The sequence below is a fragment of the Onychomys torridus genome, chromosome 23 (assembly GCF_903995425.1).
Source record: "Onychomys torridus chromosome 23, mOncTor1.1, whole genome shotgun sequence".
NCBI classification, from domain to species: Eukaryota; Metazoa; Chordata; class Mammalia; order Rodentia; family Cricetidae; genus Onychomys; species Onychomys torridus.
Window position 1 is genome coordinate 48222849 of NC_050465.1, and position 15484 is coordinate 48238332.

A 15484-nucleotide genomic window follows, 5' to 3' on the forward strand; every position below is an offset into this window, starting at 1 on the left:
ACACACACACACACACACACACACACACACACACACACACTCCAGATGCAGGTAACAACTTTCCTTCTGAAACTGTGGCATCCTTTAGAACAAACATGAGTAGACTTTAAATTTTTTAAATTAATCAATTAACTTTGAAAGTAGGTTCTTATGTATGTAGGCTGGCCTTAAACTTGCTACATGGCTTAGAATGACCTTGAACTTGGATCCTTCCGCCAGCTGGTGTTACAGGTGTGCACCTCCACTCTTGGTTTTATGCTGGGGAAGGAGCCCAGAGGCCGAGTTACACCCCAGCCCTTAAACAGTGGGACTTGCAGACATATTTTCTGTAAGTGTGCATGCTTTGAGTCACATCATGGGCTGCTCTGTGCCTGGAGCACAGACTCACTACCCTTCCTGTGCTCTCCAGGACTGCGTGTGAGGAGCCAAGGCAGATCACCGATGGTGACAGGCTCTCAGATGGACTGTCACTGCGTGTATCACCCTCTCTTCTGACTCGTCATGGCTGTAATGTTCATTCAAGCCTCTCTGCTCCCCCAGAAAATACAGTTTGGCACAATAAAGGGAAGTTTGGGATATTTTCGACATCTGTATTGTTTTGGTGAATAAACTCTGACACTTGTCCCACCATTTAAGTTCCAGGAATTAGCTCCAAAAAGGAGGAGTGCTTTTTCCTTAGGAGCCCTTCCATATACTGAGCATCTCTGAGGAAATTAGTGACTGCTTACTGATACTTACTGATTTGAAGCAAACAACTGAAGAACAAGGATGATCAGATATACATATATACAGACACATTATATGAATATATACATAGATATTATATAGACATACATGTGAGTGTGTGTGTGTGTGTGTGTGTGTGTGTGTGTGTGTGTGTGTGTGTGTGTTTGCGCGTGCATATTCCACAGCACCTGAGTGAATGTCAGAGGGCAACCCTTGGGATTTCATTCTCTTCTTCCACCATGTGAGCTCAGGTGTCAGCCTTGGCAGCAAGCACATTTACCCGCTGAGCCACCTCATAAGTCCCAGATCTTTGGAAATTAGAGCCCTGAATATTGTTGTCCATGGCCTCCTCACTTTTCTACAAGCCACAGGACACAATACAATTGACAACTTTTAACTTTAATATACATGGCTATGTAATACATGCACACATATTTTGTTGTTAAAAATGATGGGCTGGTAAGTTATAGCCTGCAGCCTAGATTTTTATTACACTAAGATTATTTTTATTACATTTATTTATTTATTTGAGACCGGGTCTTACGTGCAGTTTTTGCTGGTCTGGAACTTGCAATGTAGTTCAGGCTTGATCTTACCTGTCTCTGCTTCTCAAATACTGGGATTAAAGGCATGTGCCACCATTCATCACACTCAGTTCACACACACACACACACACACACACACGCACACACGTGTGCACACACACACACACGCACACACGTGTGCACACACACACACAGAGAATGAAAGTGCAGTGTGCATGCTTGTGAGGTATACTTGTGGAGATCACAATCCACGCACAACTTGCGGGTGTCATTTCTTGACTTCAAGCGTTCCCAGGGATTGAACTTAGATCATCAAGTTTGGCAACAGGCACCTTTACCTGCCAAGACTTCTCACTGGTGCTGTTTCCATTTTTAAACTGTTGTTAAGAATAAAATATGTGGCAGAGACCACACAGCCCCCAGAGGCCACGACATTGACTTTCTGAGACTTTACAGCAAACATGTGCTGGTCCCTGAGCCATATGGAAAATATCAATAACAGAACTCACTCGCTTTGCACTTTTATTGAGAAATGAATTGCGTCCTTCCCTTTCAAGGCTGGTCCTCTGATGGTAGACTCTGTGTTCACAGTCACCGCAATGAGACAGAGTGAAATCTCCCATGTCAAACCTGGGATGTAATCAGCCACTGCCAGCTCGGTGATGCCAGCTACTCCCCAGCTGTGGGCCAGCCTCCTCTGCTCTTCTCTGTGCTTTTCCTATCATCTGGACCTTTTCTTGGCACCAGCTTCCAATTTGCAAATCCCTTTCTTGACCTTGATATTTTGGCCAAATGACTGCAGCGCTCTAATTGTTCTCATGAGCCTGTTCTGTTCACCCTCCCCTCCTTTCTCCCCTCCTTTCGCCCTCTGGGGGCCTCTCCGGTGACCCTTTGGGGTCACACACCTTCCAAACCTAATATTTCTATGCCTGACAGTTTCCTGTCCCTGTGTCATTTTAATCGCCTCAGTGGCGTTAAAATCAGCAAGCAGACTATGGCACAAGGAGGCCTCCCTCAGGTGGTCCTCCCGTCAGGCCGGCTGAACCGTTTCTGCAAGGGCTTGATTGCCTGCTCTGGATGCCGCTGGAAGACACACTTCCTTGCATTCACTGGCATCCATATTGCACGGTATGATTTTCCCCATGGGTCCTCACGACCGTCACTGCCATTGTCACCAGATCTTGTCAGTGGTCCGGTGAGGACCCCAGCAGCCAGTGCACCTTTGTTACCAGAGCCAGGATGCTCTCAACCTTCTGGTTTTTAATTTTCTTTACTCCAGCCAAGCTTGCGGAATCTCTCCTGTTGCTACCCCAATACAGTTGTCTTTTGACATCCTCACGTGCCGTGGCAGATGTGTTTGTGTGCGTATACACATACACAGTTTTTTTTCTTTTATGTGTGGTGTGTGTGTGTGTGTGTGTGTGTGTGTGTGTGTGTGTGTGTGTGTGATGCTGGACTGGAAGAACCCTTAGAGCCTCTCACATACTAGGGCAGCACTTCAACCCTGGCACCTGTTTTTGGTATGTTTTCATAGGGAAAAGCTGATTTGCATTTGCAGAGCAAGGCGTATGTAAATAGGAAGCAAGAAAGGCACTTACACCATTCACCGAAAGGGTAAGAACGGACTATTTAGAAGTAAATTCTTTTTACAATAAAACCTCTTCAACTACCTAATGGGAATAATGGTAAATATAGTGAATTGGCCAACTACATATGGTTCTGTTAACCTTCATTTAAATAGAAGTTAAAGAACAAATCTCAGTAAATAAACTTTCCTAGGTGGGTTGCTCACCTCTTGCGTCACTTGCTGGTATGCAGCCTGCCTCCAACAACATCTGCAAACATTACGCTTCTATATATAAATGCTGTTTTTCCTTACACAGCATTAAGTTGGTGTCCTTTTTTGTAAACATCTCCACTCCTTACTAGAAGCCAAATGGTACCCCATCCTGCACCCTGTGTGTGTAGCATCGTGGGTTATAACTGGTGGTGATCAGTCAGCTCCCCTCAGCTGGTAGATGTATTTTAGAGGGCAGACTGAGAGCCTGTCACTCATCTCTGAGAAATGACTTGAAATAACCTGGTAACTGCCCCGGCCAGCGGGGTGTCAACGGGGCCACCAATCCTGTGGGAGAGAATGGAAGGACAGGGCGACACAAAGAGACAGCAGCAAGACAGTATTCTGATCAAGCCGCCAATCTTTATTTCTCTCCACATGGCTTATATAGCATAAGGGGAGAAGGGGCAGGAAGGAGGGAAAGGGAAAAGGGGCGTGTAGAACATGGAAGGGGTGCAAGACGTGTGAGGCAGATAGTGCACCTGCAAGATATCGGCTAAGGTCACTGGTCAGGGGCAGTATATTCTGTTGCTAGACTGCCTGACCCTGGAATGCTCTTTATCTTCGGTTGTCATGGCACCCGACTGTGGGATGTTCTCTTACCTTGGGAGGCCTCTGGTTACTGCTCTGGGAAGGGGCTTATGAGTAGTTCTTTGGCCTAGCTAGTATTTTCTATGGTTCATGTTTGGTTCCTGACATCTTGGTCCCTAACAGGTAACCTGTGCCGGAACAGTTTTCTCCCTCATTTCCTTCCTTCTCCATTCAAAGTCCTTGTCAATCTTCTTTCTGGATCCTATTCTCCCAAACCCATTTCCAGGATGCATATTATACCAAATATAAGTTGGGACAACCTAGCCAGCATGTCCTTTGCAGGAATACTGTTAGGGAGTCAAGAGACCTACAAGCTACACCATGGTGCCGGCTGATCTACATCATCTCCAAGCTTACTCATTGACCATGTATTATCCAAGAGATTGCCCTGGGTCTTTTTTTTTTTTTTTTGTTTTGTTTTGTTTTTTTGAGACAGGGTTTCTCTGTGTAGCTTTGCTCCTTTCCTGGAACTTGCTTTGGAGACCAGGCTGGCCTCGAACTAACAGAGACCCGCCTGGCTCTGCCTCCTGAGTGCTGGGATTACAGGCATGTGCTACCACTGCCCAGCTTCCCTGGGTCTTAAACAGCATGTTAGGACAATGTGAATAAGAAGGAAAGTTGTTACCTGCATATGGAATGTGTGCGTTTGTGTGTGTGTGTGTGTGTGTGTGTGTATGTGTGTGTGTGTGTGTGTGTAGAGTGTTAAATTACAAATTGATGTGCCCAATAATATTCCTGCTCAAATTTGGAAAGAAAAGGTTAAAACTAATATCCGACACCCCAACAACTCTGCAGTCTAAGGTCTGTATCCATTCTTGTCTCTCTTCAGAAGGCCTCATGGTGAAGTTGGGATGGAGAAGGTGACAGACAGTTTTGACAGGGTGATGGTGATGTAAGCTTAGCTTCTTTCCTTTTAACCACAGCCTTCTTGTATCCTCTAGACTCTCTCCAAATATATTCTTATCTCTATTTTAAAAACAGACAATGGAGTAAGACGCCATTGTTATTACTCAAACCATTCCCGGGAGACTGAATAAATTAATGCTGGTATTACTGGAGTCTGGTGGTAGAAATGTGTCTCAAATTCTAATTTGGAACCACCAGAATTAGTAGTGGCTGCTAACCCACCCAAGCCAGGGAACTGACAGAAGGAAGAGAAAATATCTCTTTCCTCTGCACAGGATAGGACTGGATCTCAAAAATAGAAATGTGTTCTCAGAAATGCCTGCCCACCCCCAAGGTTGGTTGACAAACGATAGATTTCCCGAGATCGCCACCTCGGTTGGTTTTTACTCGGTGTATTCCTTCTATTCCAGAAGACGGCCCGTCACACTTTCTGAACTTAGCTTTCCTCAAAGCCCCATGGGCACAAGCAGGGAGGACCCACGACCCTGCAAGGGGATCCCAGTGGCTCCGTGCCCACACGCCAGCCTGCGGATGCACCACAGAGTTCTTCCACTGTCAGCCTACTCGCTATGAGGAACACAGCTATTTTTACCTCCCCGGCTGCAGCCCTTTATATTTATTTGGAGGAAGGAAATAAATAAAGATTTTAGAAGGAAAATGCGTGGTCTCAGTTTTCCCTGCGCTGGTGACGGTTGGTATAGGAGTGGGTGCTGAGAATGGGTCGCTTTCCTTGCCAAGTTGTTGCCAGATCAGGCCTGCCCTAGGCCTGGGAACCCCTGCACTTTTCTCGGGCGGCCTCATCTTTGACAGCAGGCTTCTTTCTCCCCTACCCCCATCTTTGGAGGTGCCACCATCTCTTTTGATGCTGCTTGGGATGCTGCATCACTCTGCACCCCCCTCTCCCTCCCCCCCACCTCCCCGGGGCTCCCACAGTAGAGCATGCGCAGTGCCGTCCATGCGGGCCACAGCATCAGCATCTGCAAGAGCATCAGCATCCGCACCCGAAACCCGGCTCGGGCGCGCTCCCGGAGGGTGGGGTGCAGTACCGCGCCGCGCGTCCCCGTGTCTCGCGCCCGCGCCGCGCGTGCCCGCGCCCCCGCTCGCTCCCGCGCGCCTCCTCAGCATCCTCAGGCCCGGCAGCAACCCCCGCAGTCACTGGAGCGGCCGCGCCCGCCACTGGGAGGGTGCAGCCGCTGGGGAGGCTCCAAGTTGGCCGAGCAGAGGGGACCCCCCCTCTGCGGACCGCTCCCCGAAAGGCGGAAAGAGCCCAGGAGGGCGCGCCGCCGTCCCCGAGCCCCCCAGTCCCTGACCCCTGCCCGCGGCCGCAGCATGCGCGCCCAGCCGGCGTGACCGGCTCCGCCCGCAGCAGCCCCGCAGCCCAGCCCAGCCCGGCGCTCTCGCGGGTCACTCGGACCGGCGCCCGGGAGCGATGAGCCATGAAGCCGCCCGGCAGCAGCTCCCGGCGGCTGCCCCTGGCGGGCTGCAGCCTGGCCGGCGCCTCCCGCGGCCCCTGTAGCTGCCCCGCCGGCCCGGTGCTGGCCCGCGCGCCGCCCTGCCGCCTGCTCCTCGTCCTTCTCCTGCTGCCTGCGCTCGCCGCCTCGTCCCGGCCCCGAGCCCGGGGGGCCGCTGCGCCCAGCGGTGGGTATGGCCGGTGCCCTTTGCGTTGCCTTCCCCAAGGGGCCCTGGGGAGGAGAGAGAAGGGCACGCAGGTGCGTGTACCCTGGACGTGTGGGTCCCCAGCCTGGCCTTTGAGCGCCTCCCTGTCGACCTCTCCACCCTTCTCTGTCCCGAGCCCAGGTTCATGCTAGTTCACTTTTTGGAAGTCCGTTTCTGTTGCATTCACTAAAGACCGGTTCCAGCGACTGTGGGTTCCACCCAGAGGTATTTTGTGGCTCCTGAGTCCTTTAGCGCTCTCTATGTAACTTCCAGGGCCAGGGAGGTGCAGTGAGCGAGCAAGTTGCTTCTTGCTTTGGGGAACCTTCATATGAATGCGGGGAGCATGCAATGACAGTGGCAAATGCTTGTTTCCTCAAATTCTCCCCCAGGTTTAGTCCCTGTTGTTGGAATTAAGGTGAGGGAGGCATACTTTGGGGACAAGAGAATGAAAGTCTCCAAGACACACTTTGTGCATGACCTTTGCCTGTGTTTTCCCAAAATGCTTGTCATAATGAGCAATCAGAATAATACAATGTTGAGCACACTGGTGATTGGAAGTCACTGAAAGCAGAAAGCTGGCCTTGGCAGTAGAAGAAAAAGAATTTGGAAAGCTGCCAGCTCTTTATGGCAAAACAGTTTTTGCCCCCTCATCTCAAAAGTTAAAAAGAAAAGGGAATCATATATATATATATATATATATATATATATATATATATATATATATATATATATATATATATATGATATATTGTTGAAAGAATCACTTTACATTCAGTGCCCATGAATTCAGGCCCCAAGTTATTTCAGGGGTGTTCTTAGGTCCCAGATGGGATGTTACTAAGCTTGGTAACAGTTGAGCTGCTCTGTCCTCCGAAACCGGAGGGGATGAGGGTCCAGACCCTTGAGCATGTCCAGTTGCTGACTCTTCGCTAAGTCTATTCCGTCCCTGCCCCCTCATAGTTCGGACGTTCAGATCTAAGACTAGATAGAAGAGGTATACATGACTGTAGTACATGATTGTATAAGCTTCCCTGGCTGCTAACCGATCCAGGCCATCCCGCTGTTCCATTTACTTGTTTTCCTGGGTCGCCCCTTCCTACCTCCTTATAAATGGGGAACTTTGTGAACGCCATTCATGGAAAGGCGCACTTGAGAATTTCCACGTTTCCTGGATGTATATGTGCATGTTTGTGTATGTTTGTGTTTCCTGCTCCCTGCAGCTCCGCACTGGAACGAAACTGCAGAAAAAGCCCCGGGAATCCTGGCCCACGAAGCCAAGACATTGCAACAGAAGGGCAGCAGTAATGTCAGCAACAGCAGTGCGCTGCAGAAGGAAATCACACTGCCTTCGAGACTCGTGTATTACATCAACCAGGACTCAGAAAGCCCCTATCATGTTCTCGACACAAAGGCCAGACACCAAGAGAAACACAACAAGGTAGGCAGGAGGCTGAGTGTGCCCAAGTGGCTGCCGTCAAGAGTTCTCCTTTGATTTGACTTTCTGCCAGAATCTGATTTCACAAATTTTAGTGCAGCATTTTATTAAGAAAGCAATTAATATGATGATAGAAGAGAAACTGGAGGAAATTAACCTGGGATCGACCAGGATAGGGTTTACTGTTGGTTTCTTTGACTCAACGGAAACTGAGCAATTTCAGATGCCCTGTGAGAAACTCGGTCCCCAGTGTCTCTCAGGTGCCGTTGGCACTAAGCAACAGAGTGAACTTCTTTCTGGGAGCCTTTATGTAAGAATGCAGGAGCCTACCTTCCAGGAGATCAAAGCTCCTGGAAGTCTGTACACAGAAGACCTCACTGACAGGCAGTGTGGTTTTGTGTGTAGAACTTGTATTTGAGTTTACTTTATTTCTTTACTTGGGCATTGGGCAGGGTGGGGCCACCGCTATGGTATGTTCAGTCAGTAAATAATTCGGCTTTTCAATAGAGTCTGCAGAACAGGAAGGAATGACTTGCATAAGATAGAAACCCGTTTGGGTTGACACCATCCTTGAGGACGCCGCATCAGCGGTGAACATTTGCTTTGCTTTCAGGTTAGTTTAGACAGTGGCGTGGAGCTTGAAGAAGAGACTCAAATGAAGAAGAGTATGATGTCCCAAGAGTTTAAGGGATCTCTTCTCCTGCCTCTCATTGCTTGAAGTGATGATATTTGGGATCTGAAGCAGGTCTTCACAGTGAAGTATCGGAAACCTCTGTCCTTTCTTAGGTGCAGGAAACACCTATGTAGAGATAGTTAAGCATGTAGAATTTAAGCAAGGTGTCTGTGGTTTGCAATCAGTGTGTGTAGTTTTCTGAAACAGAGGTAAGTACGACGTTTTTCCCCATTTCATAAATGGGTGGATAGGGATGTAAGGTCTTCGGTGCCTCTTCTAAAGGGTGTAAAGCAGCTATTAGGTTTGAATTGTTAATTGTTACTATTTTAGGACAAGTGAGGTCCCTGAGACAAAGCTTTCTTCATACTGAATAACTTTGTTAACCCTGTTTGTGTGATTTTGAAGGGGCTGTTGTCCACCATGGCTGCTATGATGAACTTCTCCTCTGCCAAGCCTTTCTCTCAGAAGGTTTTCTGAAATTTAGTGGACCAACTAACACTTCACGTCTTATGGACAGAAGGAGTGGATATTGTCTTTAGGAAGAGACATCCAAGGCCCCCTTGATAGCAAGCATTGAGGACTAAATAGCGTCCCTTATGAATGATCCCTGTGCCAAGTGGGGGATGGTCTGTGCTCTGTGGTGACAGTTCTTAAACTCAAGGGCCTTTGTGCAGGGTGCTGGAGGAGGGCCAAAGCTGCCTCAAAGCCTGCTTTAGAGGATGTCTAAGCCCTCCTCAGCTGCGATCTGAAAGAAATTTCAGTGGAATTTCTTTTTAACTCAGGTGTTGAACTCTGTGACTAATGCTTGTCCTTTGGTCTAGCCTTAGGTGGCTGTTCTGCTTGTGGGTGTGATTTCACATCCTATGTCTGACTTTATGGTAGTAATATCTATCGGTTGAACTTTTACCTGTCACTTATGCAGAGGGACAGAGTGCTCCTGTGGCGCACTGGCTTGATGTTGGAGGGATTAAGATTCTTGACCCCCCGCCCCCACAGCTGGACTTCTTTTTTACTTTTGAAAAGAATGGTTCAGGCGGGGGATGATATTTGAAAGTCTTTTTTTTTCTTATTAGTTTAATTCAGTAAATATCTGTTGTACATTTCTCATATGCAAAGCTGTATGGTAAGGGTTCACAGATAAGAGATAAGGTTTGCAAAGATGAAAAATATTTATTCTTTAGAAGACACAGACATGATGTAAGCAAGATTCTGAGATGTGCCTGGGTCAGATTTTAATAGTGTCGATCTGATTTGGTGGCGCCCTGAAATTTCCTTTTGTGGTCTATGGTTTCCTCTTCCCTTGCGTCTTTAAGCCTTTTTTGGGCTGGTTGATAAGAAGTATTGTTAGGGTCCGAGAATCCAGGAATAATTCATCACAAATAACCGGGTTCAGGCAAGCCAGAAATTTATTTAGGAAAAAAAAACAAAACAAAACTGGTATCAGGGAGGCGGCAGGGTTCGGGCTCCAAACCGGGTCGGGGGCAGGAGCAGCAGCTATTCGGGTCCCTGCTGGGGTAGCAGCCAGTTTTAAAGGCGGGGAAACAACTGCAAAGAGACAGCCCTGGAGTCCCATCCAATCATAATGTAATATGGGAGAAACAGCTGGGGACTTTCCTCAGTGACACACTTTCAGCCCGTCTGGAGTTCTGTGGTTTGGTGGTTCGGATCAGCTCTGGGCCAACCAACCAGAGGGGGGTGGGATGCTTGTGGTTTACACCTGTGTGAGGAGGGGTTAGGGGGGCTGTAGCCTAGCCTTAGGAAATTGTGGGTGGCAGCTCAGGGCAGACCGGGACAAAATGGAGTTTCTGCTGCTAAGTAGGATGAAACAGTATTGCATGTTTTCCACTGGATTATATGATGACTTGTTAAATATCAATGATGAGAGAGACACACTTGTCAGCTTACCTGCTTTCCAAAAGTTACAATGAGAAAGCATAGAATTCCATCCTCATCGCTTTTTAAAAAAAAAAAAAAAAATTTTTTTTTTTTTTGATATTAGTGTATGTGAACTTGGACCTTTCCTCCATTCTGGTTCTGTTGCATTTGAAGCACATTTTAGTGAATGCCTAGAAATGCTGAGTCACTGTGCCTCTCTCCTGAATCCCTGGGATGTGTGGGGGGGGTAGAATTGGGATGGGACTTTCCCGAATCTAGGTTGCAAGGCCAAGCTCCACATTTATGTCTGAAGAAGTTTCATAATCTTGCATGTGGATATGTCCTTCATATTTTAACAGCTGTGTAAGTTAAAATGCTTATTAACTCTTTCATATGTGGGGAGTTTGAAAGCTGGTTGTGTCCACCTCTGTATATGGTATTGGTTTTGAAAACTTTAGCTTTCTTTTTTTGGCAAGGAATGCTTAGGAATTGTGCAGGTTAGTTTTGGTTATTTTGGCCTATCAACTGGACACACACTAAGAGCATTTGGAAAGAGGAAATCTCAGTTGAGAAAATGTCTCCATCAGATTGCCTGTCAGCAACTCTTGTGGATATTCTCCTAACTAATAATTAGTGTGGGAGGTCCCAGCTTACAGTGAACCGTGTTGCCCCTGGGCAGATGGTCCTGGATTGTATAAGAAAGCAGGCTGAGCAAGCCAATAAATAAGTAATGTTCCTCCATGGTCTCTACTTCCGTTCCTGCCTCCAGGTTCCTGCCTTGAGTGCCTATGATGACTTCTCTCAGTGCTGGACAGTGTTCTGGAATGTGTACGCCAAATAAACCCTTTCCTCCCCAAGCTGATTTGGTCGTGGCGTTTCATCACAACAAGAGAAAACCAACTAGACCAGGAATCATTTCAATTTCTACATAGTTGAAATGTTGTAGAAACTGTTGTCCAAACTGCTCCATTTTTGAGAGAAGCGAGCACACTGAAGCAGTCCAGAGCAGGCAGGGAATAAATAGGCACCTCAGACCTAAACACTTACGTTTTTTGTTTTTGTTTCTTAAAACTTTTGGTGCTTTCCTAAATTAAGGTTTCTTTATAGACAGTCTTGATGTCTGATAGTTTATCATAATAACCTCTTTACTACTTAAGAAGTCAGTTTAGTAGGATATAGCAGTATGAGGGCCTGCTAATGGAGAATTTTAATTTTGTGTGATACTGGAAAATACACACATGGTGTCCATCCCATTTTCTGTCACATAGGTCCAGACCTGTTGAAGTCATCAATTGACAGAGGCTCTTTTGTGGGTTAACGCTGCAATGATTGGAGGCCAGGGCCCTCTAGGAAGTTTTAGGATGGGGTCTAGTCATTAGAAGGATGAAGGCAAAAGCCGGGGTCAGTGGCACATGCCTTTAATCCCAGCACTCGGGAGGCAGAGGCAGAGTTTGATGCTAGCCTGGTCTATAGATCAAGATCCAGGACAGGCACCAAAACTACACAGAGAAACCCTGTCTCAAAAAAAAAAAAAAAAAAAAAAAAAAAAAAAAAAAAAAAAAAGATGAAGGTGTGATGGAAGGGTTGGGCTTCCTTGCCCATCAGGAAAGGGGCTTAACATTTAGTTGATCATCAGTGTCCGGTGACATGATCATCCATACTTATGAAATAAAGCTTCTCTAGAGATCCAAAGGAGCAGAGTCTGGAAGCTTTCAGATAGATAACTGAACCTATGGAGGTTCCTAGAGGGCTGGCACCTGGACAGGGCCTGGAAGCTCAACATGTTTCTCCCACACCTTGTCTTATGCATCCCTTTCACCTGGCTGCATCTCTGTCTCTTCTAGAATGTCCTTCATAGCAACAAGTAAATGTTTGCCCTGCGTTCAGTGAGCTGCTCTTAGCAAGTTAATCAGCTCTGAGCAGGCAGTGAGGAGACACCTGATTTATAGCCTGCTCCTATCGGCACAGGCTCTAGCTTGGGACTTGGGACTGACGTCTGGAGTCTTGTGGGACTCAGCCTTCAACTTGTGAGATCTGACACCATCTCCTGATGGAGAGTGTCAGAACCAAATTGGATTAGAGGACACCTGGCTTGTTCGTCTTGAAGAATCTGTGAATTGCTTGGTGTGTGGGGAAGAAGCCCCAGACCACTCAAGTCAACAGCGTTGTGTGAGATGAAGATGGAGAATGAGCTTTACATTTTCTCGTGTCTCTTTGTTATCAAGACTTGCCAGGCTTTATGAGTGTAGATGGAATTACATGATCATCACACATAACAATGCGTTATCCATGCAGTGTGCTAATAAAATGGGAGATAGGTTTGGACAGCAGGAGAAACGGTTTAGACTCACTCATTCTTTACTCAGTCGCTCCTTCTGGAGATGATTCTGTGAAGTCTGTTCCTAAGAACTCGATGACAATTTTAAGTTGAGCCTCCAAGATCGAGATTCGGATTGGGAAGGAGTGAAAGAGGCAGAGCTTTGAGTCAGGGGGAGGTGACCCAGGCGTCAGTGGAGTCACCCAAACACATGACCTCTTGCCATGGACTGACACTTAGGAAAACAGGCTGCTCCTCTCTCCCCAGTATTCTAGGTTGAGGAGAGAAAAGAGACAGGTTAGTGTATTTAGTTTCTTTCTTCTTTCCTGGTGCTGGGGATTGAACCCAGAGTATCATATGTGCTAAACATATAGGCTGCCAGAGCTGCATCTCGGCTGTAAGTGAATTTGGATCCTAGTAATTATGCTTTTGAGTTTACTTCAGTGTTTTTGAACTTAATATTTTTTATTGATTATTTATTTGGGAATTTCACATAATGCACCCCATCACCCTTACTTCCAGATAATCAGTTTCTGGTTTTCTAGACGCCAAAAGCTCCATTTATCTTGGTATGCAACAACATGAAGCAGTATGGGACAAGGAAGTCCCAAGCATTCCTCTTGCAAGATGTACTTATACATTCTTAGAAGTCAGGAATATATGTTTTTATGATCCTTGTCTATTAAGAGCAAGTCTCACTATTGTGCGACATGGGAAAAAGAAATCTCTTTTGGAGGTTTCTTTCACTAGCTCAAGTTCTAGCTAAAGATCTGTTTGTAAAGTTTTCTTCTCTGGAAATATCCTAATTCTTTATACTTTGTGGGTTTGATTGATAGATCTGAATGTTGCAGAGCCCTCCCCCTGTTCATCGTCATACTATGCGAGTTTGATTGATAGGTCGGAATGTTGTCTTTTCTGGTGGAACAACCACCTATAAGGTTATATTATAATGTAGACTTTGATATTGACCTCAACAAACCTCCTCAGTTTCCCAGGAGTTTTCAGGCAGTCATTGCAGACTTGTGTCATATAAAATTCTATTTACAGTTGTGTCACTTAAGGGACTTGGAGTACTGTATCTGTTGAGTGAATCTTTGATTAAACATCTGTATATAAGAAAATATATAGAAAGAATGTAGTTATTGCCATAACATTACATGTTATAAGCATACTGAACTTTAAAAAAAAAAAAAAAAAACACAGCCTCCAGATTCTTTTAGGTATTTTTGGTACTAGGCTAGATCATCAGGAGAGGTAATTTTAGTCTTGAGTTTTGGCATTGTGTAAGTTGCTAAACATATGTTTATACTGTTTAAGCTAGCAAAAATACCTCTACAGTGGCCCCTCCTCCATTCACAGTTTTTCTTTTAGGCATTTCAGTTACCTGTCAGTTGTAGGAAGGAGGAGGGTGAGTGTAGTACAATAAGGCATTTGAGAGACCAGGGATGGGGGTGCAGTTAGTGAGAAAAAGGTCCTATTTAATTCTCTGGAAATCTAGTGACCAATGTTTATAGACTCAGCAGATGTTAACAGAGTCATAATCAGTGTCTTCAAAAAGGACTAATAGCTAGAGAGCTGCAGACAAAGCCAGGATTTGAATCCATGTTTTTCCAGGGACCTGAGCCCTTAACAGAGAGAGATAGTTAGGAGAAGTGGGAGGTTGTAAGGGATGGAGATAGATACACAGCTTTGATTTATTCCATGTCGCATGGTGAGTCATGGGAGGGGGGCGCTCAAGAAGTGAGCATGGTATTGGATACCATCCTGTGGCTTACAGAGAGTTTACCTTCCAACAGGAAGGGACAGATGAGGATGCTAACAACACTGGCCCATTCATTTTGAACACTGACAGGTGCTTGGAGAAAATAAAATAACACAACATGGTAGAGAATAGTGGGCAGAGTGGTCTCCCTTGAAGGGCAGAGTGGGCGTGACAAATCCACCAATTGTTAAGAAATATCTCCTCTCTAGATTGTGGGCATATGCTTTAGATAAGGACAGGCGCTGGAGAAAAAGACTGAGAACAACACTTAGTGCCTACTCTTTCTCCTAGTGGAGTGTCAGAACTGAGCTGCTGTGATGTGTAGTTCAATGTCTGGGCAATTTTGAGCGGTTGGAACAGGAGGTGGTAGACATGCAGAGGAGGGAGTAACCTTTGCTCAAGGAAGTCAGAGAGAAGAAAGAACTGGGCTGGGTCCCAATCCTACTCCATAGACTGTCGTTGGAACATGTTCTACACAAGTTTGAGTTGGAAATGCTCTTCTCAGACTCATACTTCATTGGTTTGTGATGGCGGAGTTCTGGGGAGGTAATTAGGATTGGGGGGGGGTTATGATGGTAGGGGCCCGTGATGGCATTCATGATTTTTTGTATACAGTAATGGAGATGGTCTGTCATGTGATGCCCTCAGCCTTGCCAGGATGCAGGTAGGAGACCTTCTTCACATGCCAGTGCCATGATCTGGGGCTTTTCAGGCTCCGGAATCACAAGCTAAATGCACCTGTGTTCTAAGTCATCTAGTCTGTCGTAATCAGTTACAGCAACACACAACAAACAGACTGAGGCATCCTCCTGCCTCGACTGTAGCCTTCTTTATTGCTTTTGCCTTCCTGGTGTCTTTGGGCATTTGGATTCGGATCCTCATCTCTGATTCTTTTCTTCCGTTGAGTCTAGACCATTTTTTTTTGTTCCAGAGCCATGCTGTGGAAAGCGCTGCTTCAGTGTGTGGCCCTGAATAATGCTTTCTGCTCGGGCCTGACTCCCTCTTGCCGACTCTACGATAGCTGGCATCATCCTTCTTCACTTCTTTTCAGAGTTAGTGGCTCGCTGCCCCCTTTTCAGCCAGTCAGAAGACAACCCAGGACACTTTGTCTGGTGCCATTGCCCAGGTCTGGTGGCTTCAGTCTGTATGAAATCGTTAAGG

General features: G+C 46.4%; 1 protein-coding gene across 3 annotated transcripts in view; it reads left to right on the top strand.

Moving 5' to 3' along the window:
- Positions 1–5581: 5581 nt before the first annotated feature.
- Adam23 (ADAM metallopeptidase domain 23) overlaps positions 5582–15484 on the top strand; it is a 154645-nt gene continuing 144742 nt past the window's right edge. For 2 of the 3 annotated variants that reach the window (XM_036173337.1, XM_036173335.1), the window contains exons 1-2: positions 5582–6243; positions 7482–7699. In XM_036173337.1, coding sequence (XP_036029230.1) covers positions 6042–6243; positions 7482–7699 — 420 coding nt within the window. In that variant the 5' untranslated portion in view covers positions 5582–6041. The remainder of the gene's footprint in view (positions 6244–7481; positions 7700–15484) is intronic. The other variant, XM_036173336.1, reaches the window with a different exon arrangement.